Source organism: Tursiops truncatus, chromosome 9 (genome assembly GCF_011762595.2).
Source record: "Tursiops truncatus isolate mTurTru1 chromosome 9, mTurTru1.mat.Y, whole genome shotgun sequence".
Lineage (NCBI taxonomy): Eukaryota > Metazoa > Chordata > Mammalia > Artiodactyla > Delphinidae > Tursiops > Tursiops truncatus.
Window position 1 is genome coordinate 30,662,211 of NC_047042.1, and position 16,172 is coordinate 30,678,382.

At 37.7% G+C, this 16,172-nt stretch overlaps 1 protein-coding gene and 1 long non-coding RNA gene across 3 annotated transcripts in view; one reads left to right on the top strand and one right to left on the bottom strand.

The window, feature by feature from the left end:
* LOC141279526 (uncharacterized) overlaps positions 1–16,172 on the top strand; it is a 24,793-nt gene continuing 8,621 nt past the window's right edge. Inside the window, exon 1 of the long non-coding RNA XR_012333915.1 lies at positions 1–381. This is a non-coding gene — a long non-coding RNA (uncharacterized lncRNA). The remainder of the gene's footprint in view (positions 382–16,172) is intronic.
* NUP42 (nucleoporin 42) overlaps positions 5,338–16,172 on the bottom strand; it is a 27,881-nt gene continuing 17,046 nt past the window's right edge. For both annotated transcript variants that reach the window (XM_004330737.4, XM_033862966.2), the window contains 2 exons: positions 14,047–14,131; positions 5,338–13,401 (listed from right to left, as the gene is read on the bottom strand). In XM_004330737.4, coding sequence (XP_004330785.1) covers positions 12,824–13,401; positions 14,047–14,131 — 663 coding nt within the window. In that variant the 3' untranslated portion in view covers positions 5,338–12,823. The remainder of the gene's footprint in view (positions 13,402–14,046; positions 14,132–16,172) is intronic.

The window sequence follows — 16,172 nt, forward strand, 5'->3', positions numbered from 1 at the left end:
AAAGTAGCGACCTATCCGATGCTGGCTCACAAATCGCACCATCGGCGAAAGCCAATCACAGAGCGACACATGTTCTTAATCCCTATATAAGCAGACTGCTATAGGATTGCGGGGTCTTCCTTCCATCTTTCTTCAACCAAGCTGTGCTCCAATAAAGTGTGATACGAGAAGAATCTTGCGTGTGGCGGCTCGTTATTCTGCTGGTCGGAAACGGCCCGCCGCAGTACTTTCTGCCAAGAAATTTTTTTTTCCTTTCTGTTTTGATGAGATTCCGCTGTTTGGTCAAGCACAAAAACTGGTCTGCAGGGCAGTTGGCATCTTCAGAGCAGTTGGGAATCCTGTCTCTCTGGGTCTCTCGATTGTTCTTTTTGTTTTTTGAAGGTAAAAGAAAAGTTTTATTTTTCTTACTGTTAATTGATCTAACAAATATCAGTCTGCTCAAAATAATAATAGCAACAATGTATCTGATTATGTATGCATATGGATGTATTATATATATATACGGATCTCTGGTTTTGATGAAAAAAAGCACATAAGACCTGAGGCAATGTCCATACAGGACTGGTCCAGGGGCTCACTGGAAGGGACTTATGGCAACGCTGCTGGTCAGTCTCCCAGTCTTCATGGCTATTACTGCTGTATATTTTCAATGACAAAAAATTCATCATCTATTATCCTTTGAAATGCGAATAGGTTATGTCTTATGTCTTCAGCACCTACATGGTGGGGAGGAAAGCGGAGAGGGATAAATCAATAAGACTTTTCAAAGAACAATTTAACAAACTCTATTAAAATGAAAAATTTTCAACTCAGCACTTTTGCTTCTTACAAAACATTACCACAATGCAAAGATATATGTTCTAGAATGTCCTAGTGAAGGACTGTTGGCCCATAAATAGGGGCCTGGTTAAGTAAATTAAGCAATGGACACACAGTGGAATACTCTGTGGACTTTGAAAACAGTGAGGTCAGCCGCTCTCGCCTTTTGAGATGGCCCGCCCCCTGTATGTGGAGCATGTTTCTGCTGGGGCCACTCTCGCCTTTTGGGACAGACCGCATTCTGCCCATGGAATGTGTATCTCTGCTTTCAGTTTATTATGGCTCACTCTTGAATTCTTTCCTGTGCGAAGGAAAGAATTGATGGCCCAACCCAGGGACTCACCTGGGACATGACCAACCTCTTGTGCCCAAGTTTCCTGCAATAATTTTACAAAGGAAGAGGAAGAAGGTGGTCTTTTCTCCCTCCCCACTTTTCCTTTGATTATAAAAATGTAGCCCACTTAGTTCTCGGGGCAGAGCTCTCTTGCTTGCCTGCTTCTATCCTTCATAAGCATCCTATATTAATAGATCTACTTATCTAAAAAAACAAAAAACAGTAAGGTAAATCTATATGTACTGACATGGAAGGTTCTTCAAGACGTTCTGTTCAGTGACAAGATGCAAAATAGTATGATAGCATCGATAATGATAATACCTATCAGAATGTGTATAAGGAATAAAAATGGAAGAAATGCACACAAAAATGTTAAAGACCATGTTATTGGGAACGTGGAGTATAATTTTCACTTTATGTATTTCTATGTGGTCTGAATTCTCTATAGTGAACAAGCATAATTTTAGTGAATAATGGAATTATTGAACATAATTTCTCTCCTAAGGATGTTACACTCATTACTGATCACACAATCTCTGGGTGTTGAATATTACCTATTCTACAGATAAGAGGATTAGAAAAGTTAACCTGCCCAAGCTCACATTTAGATCATCTAAAGAGATAATCTTTTCAAACTCTATATCATAAAGTGAATATAGTCTTCCCAGGCTCCGCTTATCTCGCTTTAGAAGCTCACTTCTGGCCCTTTGAGCTATTTCTCCTTCCCATTATGATTTCACTTCCCTCTCAAAACTATTAAAATTCATTTCCTCTGGGAAGTTACCACAGGCTCATGGCTCCTCGTGACTCCATTAACCTTACCCTGTAGCATTTTGATATACTCACTGCAGTGCTTTTGTATATATGTTACCGTTTGAATTTGATTCTATTCTCCTTCATCTTCATCTTTGATGATGAGCTCCTTGATAGACTTGACACTTTGTTTAGAACTTCCCATAATCCTTCAGAGCCTGTTTCCAAACCTCAATAGGTCTTAGGACTGAATCCTTAGTGTAACATTTGCATTTGGCGGGTCCTTAATATGGATGATCAACAATTCCTATAAATCAGGCAAACTTTTTCTTACACAGAACTGTATGTTTTCTCTACTGAATTATGTAAATGTCCCTCAGTTGAATAGCTTCTAAATTAATAGATAATTCCAGTAAAGTCATGTCCTCTTTTGAATTTTTTTTCTTGGTATAGGGGAGATGTGAATCATATAGAGTCAGTAGAAGGTTTCCAAATGGAAAAGCTTGACAACCATTGTGATAAAAAAATATCAGTGGCAGAGAATTCCTCTATTTCTCCACTTCAATGCTGACAGGACTAAATGCTGTTTACGTTATAAATGACCAAGGAAATAAGACTAGACTTCCAGTTGGTTGATAACATATGGTTGAGAAAAGAGCCTCAAGGTTATCATATTGATTCTAGATTATCTTCCTGGTCTGGTGTAAGTAGAGAGACAAACACATATTCTTACCCAAATAAGTGAATCAAATGTAGTTTCCATTTTGCTCCACAAATATTTGAATGTGTACCTTTAACATTTCATTAGCAGCAAAAATAACATGGTCTACATCCACAGTCAGTTGTTCTTTAGAGTAGTTTTACTCCTTGTACTTCAGTACTTGAATGAATGGAATCTTCAGAGTGGAATATTTAATTCAAGACTTGGAAACAATTTGACAAACTAGTTGATTCATAGTGATCACTTCAGAAATCTAAAAGCTACTCGATAATACAAAATTGAGGGTGGGAAAGAAGGCATTCCTTTTTTTGTTTTTCTAAATTAAACCTTTAAAAATTTGTAAACTTATTTCAAGTACATGGAAAAGTACAGAAAAAATATAATGAATAATTATGTACTCATCACCCACTCTATAAAATTTTACTATTGTCATATTACGTTTAAATTTTTAAAAAGTCACAGATATAAAGCCCCCTGTATATGCCTCCTAAATCTCATTCTTTTTTTTCCCCACCCTGAACAAGCTCTATTCTGAATTTGGTGCTTATTATTCTCATGCTGTTATTCCTTTACTATGTTTATAAATTCATAAGCAATATATAATATTGTTTTGTACTTTGTACTTTCAGTGGTATATTAGACAAATCATTCTGCACCTGTGCTTTCTTGGCTGTTTATACATGTAACTCAAGTTGTTGTACAGATGTATCCTATTATACCAAAGTGTATCTGTTATCATGGGCATGGACTTCTGGTTTTTTCCAATGTTTTGCTACTACAAGCAATTCTATTTAAAGTTTTATACATGTCTCCTTTTCCCACATGCAGTAGTTTCTCATATATTCATGTGCATATAATCATCTGGTGAGTCTTGTTAAAATGCAGACTCTGATTTGGTAGGTTTGGGATGGGGCCTGAGATTCTGCATAGTTTCCAGATGGTGTTGATGTTGCTGGTCCTAGGACCACGCTTTGAGGAGCAAGGGCCTTGCAGAGGAGTAAAACTTCTAGGTTGCAGAGGATGATCATCTTCAAAGTTACTAGATATTGCCAAATGGCTCTCTGGAGTGCTTGCACCAATCCACACTCCTATCAGCAGCTCACCAGAGTCTCCACAATGTTACATCTTCATTAACACTGTTATTGTAAGACTTTGATTTTTGCCCATTTGATGGGCATGAAGTGGTATTTTGTTATATTAATTTACCTTTGATGAGTATTATTGAAGTCAGACCCCATTGAGTTTCTTCTTCTGCAATAATTTTTTTTTTTTTTGCGGTACGTGGGCCTCTCACTATTGTGGCCTCTCCTGTTGCGGAGCACAGGCTCTGGACGCGCAGGCTCAGCGGCCATGGCTCACGGGCCCAGCCGCTTTGCGGCATGTGGGATCTTCCCGGACCGGGGCATGAACCCGTGTCCCCTGCATCAGCAGGCGGACTCTCAACCACTGCGCCACCAGGGAAGCCCTGCAATAATTTTTAACATAAACTAATGTTTTGGGTAAAGAAGATGTCTTCATTCATCTGTTTCATACTTTAAAGCATCCTTGTGCAGCCATGGCCAACATTAAGTCTTGAGACTTTCAGGCTAGAAGAAGGAGGAGCTGCTGAAACAGATGGATGACGTGAAAGTGGAGCTGTCCCAGCTGCATGTCTCCAAAGTGACAGGCAGTGCAGCTTCCAAACTCTATAAGATTCGAGTTGTTTGAAAATCTATTGCCTGTGTTCTCACTGCCATTAACCAGACTCAGAAAGAGAACCTCAGGAAATTCTACAAGGGCAAGAAGTACAAACCCCTGGAACTGCAGCCCAGGAAAATATGTACTATGCACTGCCAGCTCAACAAGCGTGAGGAGAACCTGAAGACCAAGCAGCAGCAATGGAAGTAACGGTTGTGACCACCACCGAAGTACACGGTCGAGACCTGAGCATTGTGGTGTCAACAGAAAACAAACTGGCTAGGAAGAAAAAAAGGAAATACTGAAGGGAGTCCTTCAAGTTAAAGCAGAAGGATGATAAAGAGCAACAAAAACCATACAAAAATATAAAACTCCTTGGTAAAGGTAAACATATAGATAAATTTAGAATTATGTAGTATTGTAAGGTAAGTGCATAAATCACTTTTAAATCTGGTACAGATTTAAGAAAACAAAAGCAAGCATAAAAAGTAATTATAAATTTATGTTAATAAATATGCAATGTTACAAGAGATAATTTATGTCTCAATAACATAAAGTGGGTGAGGCAGAACTGTAAAGGAGCAGAGTTTTTATATGTGATTAAAGTTGTTTTCAGTTTAAAACATATTATTAAAACTTTAAAATATTTTATGTAATTACAGTGATAACCACAGAGAAATTATAGAATATACACAAAGGGAAATGAGAAGGGAATCAAAATATGTCAGTACCAAAAAAATCAGCAAAACGCAAAATAAGGCAGCAGGATGGAGAGAGGGACAAAAAGTTTATAAGATACAGAAAACAAAATGGCAATATAAGTCCTTTCCTGCCTATAATTAATTTATATGTAAATCGATTAAATGTACCAATTAAAAGACACATTGGTTGAATGGATAAAAAACAAGAACCAACTAATATGCTGTCTACAGAGACATGCTATAGGTCTAAAGACACACATAGGCTAAAAGCGAAAGGATGGAAAAAATATTCCATGCAAACAGGAACCTAAAGAGAGCAGAGGTGGCCATACTTAGATAAAATAGACTTTAATACCAAAACTATCATATGAGACAAAGAAGGACATTGCATGATGATAACAGGGTCAATTCACCAGGAAGATATAACAGTTATAATATACATGCACCTAACATTAGAACTCCCTAATATATGAAGCAAACATTGACAGAACTGAAGGGAGAAAAAGACAGCAACACAATAATAGTAGGATACTTCAATATTCCACTTTCAGTTATGGATAGAACAGCCAAACAGAAGATCAATAAGAAAACAGAGGACTTAACACTATAGAATAATTGAACGAAACATATACAGAACACTTCACCCAACAATAGCAGAATACACATTCTTCTCAAGTGCACATGGACATTCTCCAAGGTAGTCCATATGTTAGGTCACAAAACAAGTCTTAGCAAATTTAAGAAGACTGAAATCATACAAGGTGTCTCTGACCACAATGGAATGAAATTAGAAATCCACAGCAGAAGGAAAAAACACAAGTATGTGGAAATTAAACAACATACTCTTAAACAACAAATGGATCAAAGAATAAATCACAAGTGAATTTAGAAAACACTTAGAGACAAATGAAAAATACAACATACCAAAACTTACGGGATGCAGCAGAAGCAGTGATAACAGGGAACTTTATAAACACTTGCATTAAAAAGAAGAAAGATCTCAAATCAATAATCTAATTTTATACGTTGAAGAAATAGGAAAAGAACAAACTAAACATAAATTTAGCAGAAGGAAAGAAACAATAAAGATTAAAGGAGAGGTAAATGAAATAAAGAAGAGAAAAACAATAGAAAAAATCAATAAATCCAAGAGTTGGTATTATCAATAAAACCAATAAAACCAACTGAATGTTTGTGTCCCCTCACCTAAATTCATATGTTGAAGCCCTGACCACCAAAGTGATGGTATTTGGAGGTGGGGCCTTTGAGAGATAATTAGGTTTAAATTAGGTCATGAGGGTGGGAGCCTCATGATGGGACTAGTGCCCTCGTAAGAAGAGGGAGAGAGAAATCTATTTCTTCATGCACATGCATGACAAAAGGCCACCTTAGCACCCTAGCCACCTCAGCTATCTGCAAGCTAAGACAAGGGTTCTCACTGGAACCTGACTATGCTGGCACCCTGACATGGACTTTCAGGCTCCAAAACTGTGAGAAATAAAGATCTGTTTTTTAAGCTATCCGTTCTATGATATTTTATTTTGGCAGCCCAAGCAGACTAAGACATGGTCTTCTAAAAAGATCATCAAAATCGACAAACCCTTATCTAGATTAGCTAAGAAAAAGAGTTAGAAGATTCAAATAACTAAAATTAGAATTGAAAGAGTAGATAGTGGGCTTCCCTGATGGCGCAGTGGTTGGGAGTCCGCCTGCTGATGCAGGGGACACGCGTTCGTGCCCCAGTCCAGGAAGATCCCACATGCCGCGGAGCGGCTGTGCCCGTGAGCCATGGCCGCTGAGCCTGTGCGTCCAGAGTCTCTGCTCTGCAACGGGAGAGGCCACAACAGTGAGAGGCCCGCATACTGCAAAAAAAAAAAAAAAAACACTCAACAAACTGGGAAAAGAAGGAAACTACCTCAACATGATAAAAGCCATATATGAAAAGGCCACAACTAACATCATATTCAACCACGAAAGACTGAGTTTTTCCTTTAAGGTCAGAAACAAGGCAAAGTGGAGCGACTAAGCCCATGCGCCACAATTACTGAGCCTGTGCTCTACAGCCTGCGAGCCACAACTACTGAGCTGACGTGCCACAACTACTGAAGCCTGCAAGCCTAGAGCCTGTGCTCCGCAACAAGAGAAGCCACCACAATGAGAAGCCTGCGCACTGCAACGAAGAGTAGCCCCTGCTCACCGCAACTAGAGAAAGCCTGTGCGCAGCAATGAAGACACAACGCAGCCAAAAATTAAAATTAAGTAAATGAATTTTAAGAAAAGCAATTAGGATTAAAAGTGTCCATTAAAAAAAAAAAAAAGAAACAAGGTAAAGATGCCCCCTCTCACCACTTGTATTCAACTTAGTATCGAGTGTCCTAGCCAGAGCAATTAGAAAAGAAAAAGAAATAAAAGGCACCCAATTCCGAAAGGAAGAAGTAAAATGATCTCTGTTCACAGATTCCATGATCGTATATGTAGAAAACCCTAAAGACTTCATGCACACACACAAAAGAACCCTGTTACAATTAATAAGTAATTTCAGCAAACTAGCAGGACACAAAATCAACATACAAAAATCAGGTGTATTTCTACACTCTAATAATGGTTAATGTGAAAAGAAAATTAAGAAAACAATCACATTTACTATGGCATCAAAATGGATAAAATACATAGGAATAAGCTTAACCAAGGAGGTGAAAGACTTGTACACTGAAAACTATAAAACATTGCTAAAAGAAATCAAAGAAGACACAAATAAATGGAGACATCCTGTGCTTATGGTTTGGGAGACTTAATATTGGTAAAATGTGCATATTACATAAACCGATGTTAAGATTCAATGCAATTCATATAAAAAACCCAATGTCATTTTTTTGCAGAAGTAGAAAAAAAATCCTAAAACTCATACGAAATTTCAAGGTACCCTGAATAGCCAAAATAATCTTGAAAAAGATCAAAGTTGGAGGCCTCACATTTCCTTATTCCAAAACCAGCTACACTGCAACACCAACTGAGACACTCTGGTACTGGCATAAAGGCAGATATACAGACCCATGAAACAGAGACTAGAGCCTAGAAATAAACCCTTGCCTATATAGCCAAATAATTTTTGTCAAAGATGTCAAAACTACAAAATAGGGAAAGATAGTCTTTTCAACAAATGGTACTAGGAAACCTGTATATTTACATGCAAACGAATGAAGTTGGACACTTACCTTATACCATGGACCAAAATTAAAATAGGTTAAAGACCTAAATGTATAAAACCACTAGAGGAAAACATAGGAGAAAAGCTTCAGGACATTGGATTTGGCAATGATTTCTTGAATGTGATACCAAAAACACAGACAATAGAAGCAACAATAGACAAATGGGACTATATCAAACTTCAAAACTTATGTGTGTCAAAGGAAACAATCCACAGAGTGAAAAGGCAATCTGTGGAATGAGTGAAAATATTTGCAAATCATATATATGATAAAGGGTTAACATTCAGAATACATAGGGAATTTCTAAAACTCAACAAGAAAACAAATAACCCTATTAAAGATGGGCAAAGGAGTTCAATAGATAGATAGTGCTCCAAAGAAGATATACAAATGGCCAACAAGCATATGAAAAGATACTCAACAGCACTAATCATAAGAGAAATGCAAATCAAAATCACGAGATATCACCTCACACCTATTAGGAAGGCCACTGTTAAAACAAGAAACCAAGTGTTGGGGTGGATGTGGAGAAACTGAAACGCTGCTGCTGGGAATGTAAAATGGTGTAACTCCTACGAAGGGCAGTGTAAAGGTTTCTCAAAAAACTAAACACAGAGCTGCCATATGATCCAGCAAACCCATTTCTGGGTATATATCCAAAAGAATTCAAAGCAGGATCTTTAAGAGATGCTCATTAAAACATTATTTACAGTAGCCAAGAGGTAGAAGCAACCCAAATTCCGTTAACAGCTGAATGGATAATCGAAATGTGGTTCATACAATACATACAATGGAATATTATGCAAACTTAAAAAAAGAAGAAAATTCGATCACAGTCTACAAGGATGAGCCTCAAGGACGTTATGCTAAGTGAAATAAGCCAGCATAAAAGGACAATTACTGTATGAGTCTACTCATATGAGGTATCTAAAGTAGTCAAATCATAGAAACAGAAAGTAGAAATGTGATTGCCAAGTCCTGGAGAAAGGAGGGAGGGAGAATGAATGTTTAGTGGGTAAACAGTTTCAGGTTGGCAAGATGAAATAGTTCCAGAGATCTGTTGTACAACGATGTGAACGTAGCTTAATGCCGCTGAACTTAAAAATGCTTAAGATGGTAAATTTAATGTTTTTTTTTAACCACAATAAAAAACCAAACAAATCTGAGCTATTATTAATTTTAGGCTTTTTCCTCCCATGAATATATACTTTCCCCCAAAACTGGACCACATTGTACATGCTGTTTTATAACAGGTTTTGCCCATTGACTACAGAGTGAAAACTTTCCAAGTTTATTCCCTATTCTTCTAGGTCATTTAGAAAGGCTGTTTAGTATTCCAATATGTGAACCTACCACATTAACCAATTTCCTGTTGTTGGACACTGGATTGAATTATTTTACTCTTATGAACAATACTATGTAGCTAAATCATGTTATGCCTTTTAAATAGTTTTAATATCAGCTTCTCTCTCTCCTTCTAGTCAGCTCTCAGCTGTTACACTTCTCCCCTTCTAATCTGTGATCAGATAATCAACCTAGTTAAATCAGTTTACTTGTAATAAAACCTTATATACGATTCTGTCCCTTGCTCTGAGTCCGAGGTAAAAGGGACAGCTGTTGTAGAAGCTGTGAAGGGAGGCTGTTTATGCTTATTTTGGGTCTACTTTCAGTTCGACCAGCTCTGCTAGAATCGGTTCTTGCCTCACTGAATAAATCCAGACGGTGACAAAAAAAAAAAAAATCCAGATGGTGGCACTTGCTCTCGTGCCTTGCGGTTGCCTTTTCCCTTCCACTCTCTTAGGGTCTTGAAACTCAATCTACCTTTATGCCTGGCCACCACCTCAGTGTTACCTGTTTCTGATTTTCTGAAGCCCTGCTGCCCCTTAGGGCCTGTCTAGGAGTTCCTGGCCTCCTTGGACTCCTGATACCAGTATGCATGCATACTGCTGACTTCTACTTTGTGGACTTCTTTGCTTCAGTTTCTCACACTTTTAAGGAACTCATAGCACCTATTTGTACTTTTTGACAAGTGCACTATCTGACAACTTTGGATCTCATTTGTGTGTGTGTGTGTGTGTGTGTGTGTGTGTGTGTGTGTGAAAGCACAGAAAATAGACTTCCAACAATTACAACTCCCAAATTGCATATTACTAAGTAGCCTAAATGTAGTTGGATAGGCTAGTTTCCCAAACTTGCCTGAAGGATCTCATGGGTCACTTGGTAAAAAAAAAACACATTCCCAAGCCTAGCCCAATGGATATATTATTTAATCAGTACCCCAGGTGATCCTTACAGTCAGGCAGATTTAGAAACACTGGGCCCTTAATCTGCATCCTCAGAGCTTCCAGGACATTGGGAAGTTCAATTGGGACCCAAGGGAGCCTGGTAAGCCTGTAACCAACCTAATGGTAGCACAGGGTTCATTCCATCAGGGTAGGACAACTCTAGGAGTCAACTGTGTTGAAAAAAACATTGGAAAGTCTTTAGAGCTTACGACCAAAGCAGGAACTTAGGGTCTATTTATCACTTCTATACCAAGGATGGTTTCAAACATACACCCCCTTGAGTAGATTTTATTCTAAATGCTGGGGTTCCACAACTGTTGAGTCATACAGTTCTTCAAAAAGTGTAACAGAGAAACTGGATCCCATGAGGATTAAACCCTTTGCATATATGCTAAAATCACGTGGAGTGCATATCTTTTAATAGTTTTTACTTTCACTTAAAAAAATGACTTCAATGCCAGATCTGTGTCAGGAAACTGTTCTCACAGTGCTAGCTGTGTAATTTTTGAGGCTTGAGAAAGGAATACAGAACTCTGACACATATGCTTCTACTCATGACAGGTCTCTGGGTATTTGGATCAACCATATGTAAGATATACAAGATATTACTCCCTCAATCTGAGGACACAGGAAGATCCAAACATGTCTGAGAATTCTAATAGAAACTCTAGAAACAGCTGGTGAATCCTCACTGCTCTACATAAACTATTTGGGGGAAGCAGGGAGAAGATTACTGAAAATTTTAATTTCCTTGTTGGAAATTTCCAAATTTATTATAATAAACATATTTTATAAAAAAGTGTTTTAAGAAATATACCACAAAGGAATAAGAGCATACCATAATAATGTAAATGGAGGCGGAAGAAAGCAGCCTAGATTTGTTCAAAAACTTTTTTCCAGTTATAAGTCCCTTCTCTGTTACTTAAAAAAAAATTCTAGAGAAGATGCATCTTGAATAAAGAGTTATTCGTTAGTTTAAAAAAAATGCTTTTCGGGCTTCCCTGGTGGCACAGTGGTTAAGAATCTGCCTGCCAATGCAAGGGACACAGGTTCGAGCCCTGGTCTAGGAGGATCCCGCATGCCGCGGAGCAACTCAGCCCGTGTGCCACAACTACTGAGCCTGAGCTCTAGAGCCCACAAGCCACAACTACTGAGCCCCCATGCCACAGCTACTGAAGCCTGCACGCCTAGATCCCGTGCTCTGCAACAAGAGAAGCCACGGCAATGAGAAGCCCGTGTACCGCAACGAAGACCCAACACAGCCAAAAACAAATAAATAAATAAGTAAATAAATTTATATTAAAAAAAAATGCTTTTCAAAAATGCAGCTAGAAAAACTAGCTTGATCATAAGTATCATTAAACTTGCCAATAATGTTGCTGTTTATAGTTGAAAAAAGCTTCCTAGTCCTTTTTTAATTTTCCTGATTTTCTTTCAATTAAAAAAACAAAGTAATGCATGTACATGGTAAAATATTCAAACAGTTCAAAATGGTATATAAAGTATTTCTCCTAACTCAGACACCAATTCTTTTCCCAGAGGTAATCATTGTTAGCAAGTTTCTTAAATATTCTTCCAGAAATGTTTTATGCAACTACAAAGGATATTTATATACTATTTATTCACAGGAGATCATAATTTCTACTCTTCTTACAATCCATCCACTTGATGGGATAATGTGAGGAAAAAATAGAATTACATAAAAATTAGGCCAAGATAAAAATTAGCCCAGAATTGTTGAAGAAAACTCAAATGGTCCATGAGAGAGCCAAAACTGAGGAGGAAAAAATATGAGGGGAAAATGCTTCTTAGGTCTTAAAAAGTTTTCACCCTTTAAAAATTGTTATTTCTCTCTTTAAGAGAATCTTCTTTAACATGAAGTTTAAAGTCATGCTACTGATGTTTATTTGGTAAGTAGGCTAAACATTTAAGCATTTTTTCTCTGCTGGTTCTAGAAATTATCTCCTTCCTTTTAAAAAAAATGTTTAAATGTAAAATTTTAAATGGTAAGAGAGTAAAGTGATGTAGAATAAGAAAAGTACTTTATTCACTGCACCCTGACAGTTTTTTCAGTTCCATTCATAATTATAGCAAAAAAAAAAAAAAAAAAATCCGTTGCTGAGTTTTTGTTGTTTTACTTAAATAGTTACACTCAAGAAAATGCTAAATATAAAAACTCCTATTATTGAAAGTTTATACTTCTTATAAATATATATGTATATATATAATATATATGTATGTATATATATATATATCTGCCCTTTCATATGAACCACTCAAAACAATTTTAAAAGCTGTTCTTTTCTGTATTTAAAATTACTCGTTTAAATATTTAGAAGTTCCACAGGAGGTGGCTTTAATGGAATTTTTCCCAGAGTAAATTTCTTGGATTGAAATTGTTCCTGTTCTTCTGCTGTTAGTTGATCCCTGGGTGTGAATAATACATTATCTGTTGTGGTGCTGCCATTTGAGAATGAGAGAGAGGTGGATATGCTGCTGTTTCCAAAGGTGTCACTGGATGACTTGGAAAAAGCAGTGTGAGACTGTGAGCCTGGACTACCAAAACCAGCTGAAGAACTGCCGCTTCCAAAGGCTGGGGCCTCTGGAGCTCCAACAGGTCCTGCTGCCGTAGAAGCTGGAAATCCTGAAAATCCGGATGATCCAAAACCAGAAGCTGCAGGGCTTTTAAATGAAAATGAAGCAGCAGATGTGATCTGGGGTTTCCCAAGTCCAAAAGCTGGAGTAGAAGCAGTGATGGCAGAACTGGCGGAGGGTACAGCTCCAAATGCTGGAGTACTCCCAAACACAGAAGGGCTTCCAGAAGGGGCAGTAGCAAATCCAGAGCTTGGTTTAAAACTAAAATTCTGAGCACTAATGCTGCTGTTGTTATTCACTGGAAAACCTACAAAAACCAGAAAAAGAAAAAAAGAAGCTATTAATCAGAAAATGTAGCTATATTACTACTCCCCACCCGCCCTTTTTTTTCTTATTTCTGCCATATTTAGACGATAATTAACTTATTGGAAGGAAGAAGAGAAAAGTGAAAATGAGAAACTAGGACAAACCCACTAAACCCTGTTGTCCTGTCTTTCTGCTACATTGATCTCATTTGCACCATAATTTACACTCAAGGAGGCAGCTCTTGAGAAACCTCAGGGATTAGGGAGTAAACCTTCACTTCACCTGTCCCCTCATCTCATCGGAACTGTCATTTGAGGACAATACTATGCTGTTATATACAGGGACAACAAAGTCCTCAAAGCTGCTGCTACCCTAACTATGTATTCCTATGGAAGTCTTGAAAAACCATTCCTAAAATATACTTCTAAAGCCTGAGCCATAGGGTCTTTCAAAGACCATGCCCATTCTGAATCCCATTTCGCAAATGCTTGATGAGCCAAATTCTTTGAAGCTCTATTATGGAAGGTGGTAGAGTTTGCAAGAGTGACTTAAAATGGCACTAAACAGAACTTCAGGCTTTATATTTGAAACCTATAAAATCCTATTTTTTTGAATCAGTGAAGTCCTTCATTACTTTGTCACTTACCTGGTGACCCAAACGTTACTGATGGCCTACTGCCAAATCCAAATGCAGGTGCTGCTTGATTTACTCCACCCTTTATATCAGAGAGCTATTAAAAAAAAGGTAGGCAAGTGAGTAATTCTCAAGTACCTTTTCTATACACTTTATAGCCAAATTCAATTTTTAAAATGAATTTTTAAAATGAATTTTTAAAATCAATTTTTAAAACGTCTTCATTTTGTTTAATATAGAAAAATGCCTACAAGTGAATGTTCATAGAAAAAAATGGGCCAGCCTCAATGAGTTCGAAGTGATTGTGCGGCTGATGAATTATGAATGATTTTAATTTTACTTATGCTTTTAAAACACTTTCTAAATTTCTTCAATGAACACATATTAAAATCAGGAAAATACTTTTTAATTCTAGATTTTAGTTTCTACTGGTTGATCTGCATTTATCAAAAAACCTAGATATTAGGTAAAGGACCTTTAGAGGCTACTCAGTCTACTTACTCAAATGCTTGAACTGAAGTTAATTCGCAATTACATTTTTAAAAGCTTACCACTAAAATCTATTAAACATTTCCTTTTCCCTGAAAATATTTTATGCTCTTGCTATTTTCTGCTCTAGAAATGTCTTTCGTCTCTGCTTACTGAAATCTTAATCTCCTTTTCAAGGAACTGTTCACTTAATCCTTACCTCTAAGAAGTCTTCCCTCATCAACCTAAGCACATAAGATTTCTCTCATTTTAAAACCCTATTGGCATTTTTTCTTTAAAAACAAAATCAACTTTACTGAGGTACAGTTTACATAAAATAAAATGCGTCCATTAAAACAATCTATCTATATTTTGATGAGTTTTGACAAACTTATAACCACAACTACAATCAAGATTTAGAATATTTCCATCACCCATAAAAGTTCACTTGTGTCCCTTTCCAGTCAACACTCTCCCAAGCTCTGGCCCCAGGGAACCATTCACCGACTTTCTATTACTAGAGATGAGGTTTGTCTTTTCTAGAGTGTCATATAAATGGAATCATATAGTATGTACTTTTTCTTTTTTTCGTCTAGCTTCTCTCCCTCAGTCATTAACAGGTATGTGGATAAACAAATTATATCCATATAATAGATTAAAGGAATAAAGAATAAACCACTTGGCAGGGACTTCCCTGGTGGTCCAGTGGTTAAGAATCGCCTTCCAATGCAGGGGACGTGGGTTTGATCCCTGGTTGGGGAACTAAGATCCCACATGCCGCGAGGCAGCTAACCCTGCACGCCACAACTACTGAGCACGCGGGCAACAACTAGAGAGAAGCCTGCGCCTTGCAATGAGGAGCCTGCGCAATGATGAGCCTGGGTGCCGCAGTGGAGGATCCTGCATGCCGCGATGAAGATCCCGCTAACCGCAACTAAGACCCGACACAGCCAAAAATAAAATAAATAAATAAATATTTAAAAAAAACCAATCACTTGGCATGAAGAATTGACACGTGGTAAGCCAGTTGTAGGTAGGCTGTCCAAGATTCTCACCTACAGAAGGGCCCCTAGGAAGGTGGCAAAGGACATGGAACTTCCAACCTTAAAGGAAGCTCTGTAGTTCTCTGGACTCAGTTATCCCTTCTACATCAGCAATGGTGATGGCGGGCCATCTCTCATCTAGAGAAAAAATACTTCCGAGGAGTCCTACTGAATTCAAATGGCATTACAACAACTGAAAGGTAGAAGAAATTAGCTTGCACAAGAGTCTAGTCATTTGTGGGGGGTGTGAGGAATTGGGACATTGGGGTTGACGCATATACACTATTGACACCATGCATAAAATAGACAACTAATGAGAACATACTGTATAGCACAGAAAACTCTACTTAATGCACTGTGGTGACCTAAATGGTAAGGAAATCCAAAAAAGAGGGGATAGATGTATATGTACAGCTGATTCATTTTGCTGTACAGTAGAAACTAACATAACATTGTAAAGCAACTATACTCCAATAAAAATTAATTAAACAAAAATAAAATGCAATGCCCCCCCAAAAAAGAGTCTAGTCATTTAGAAGCACATATTTAGAAAAAAAGTAGGGGGACTTCTCTGGTGGTGCAGTGGCTGAGAATCCGCCTGCCAATGCAGGGGACATGGGTTTGACC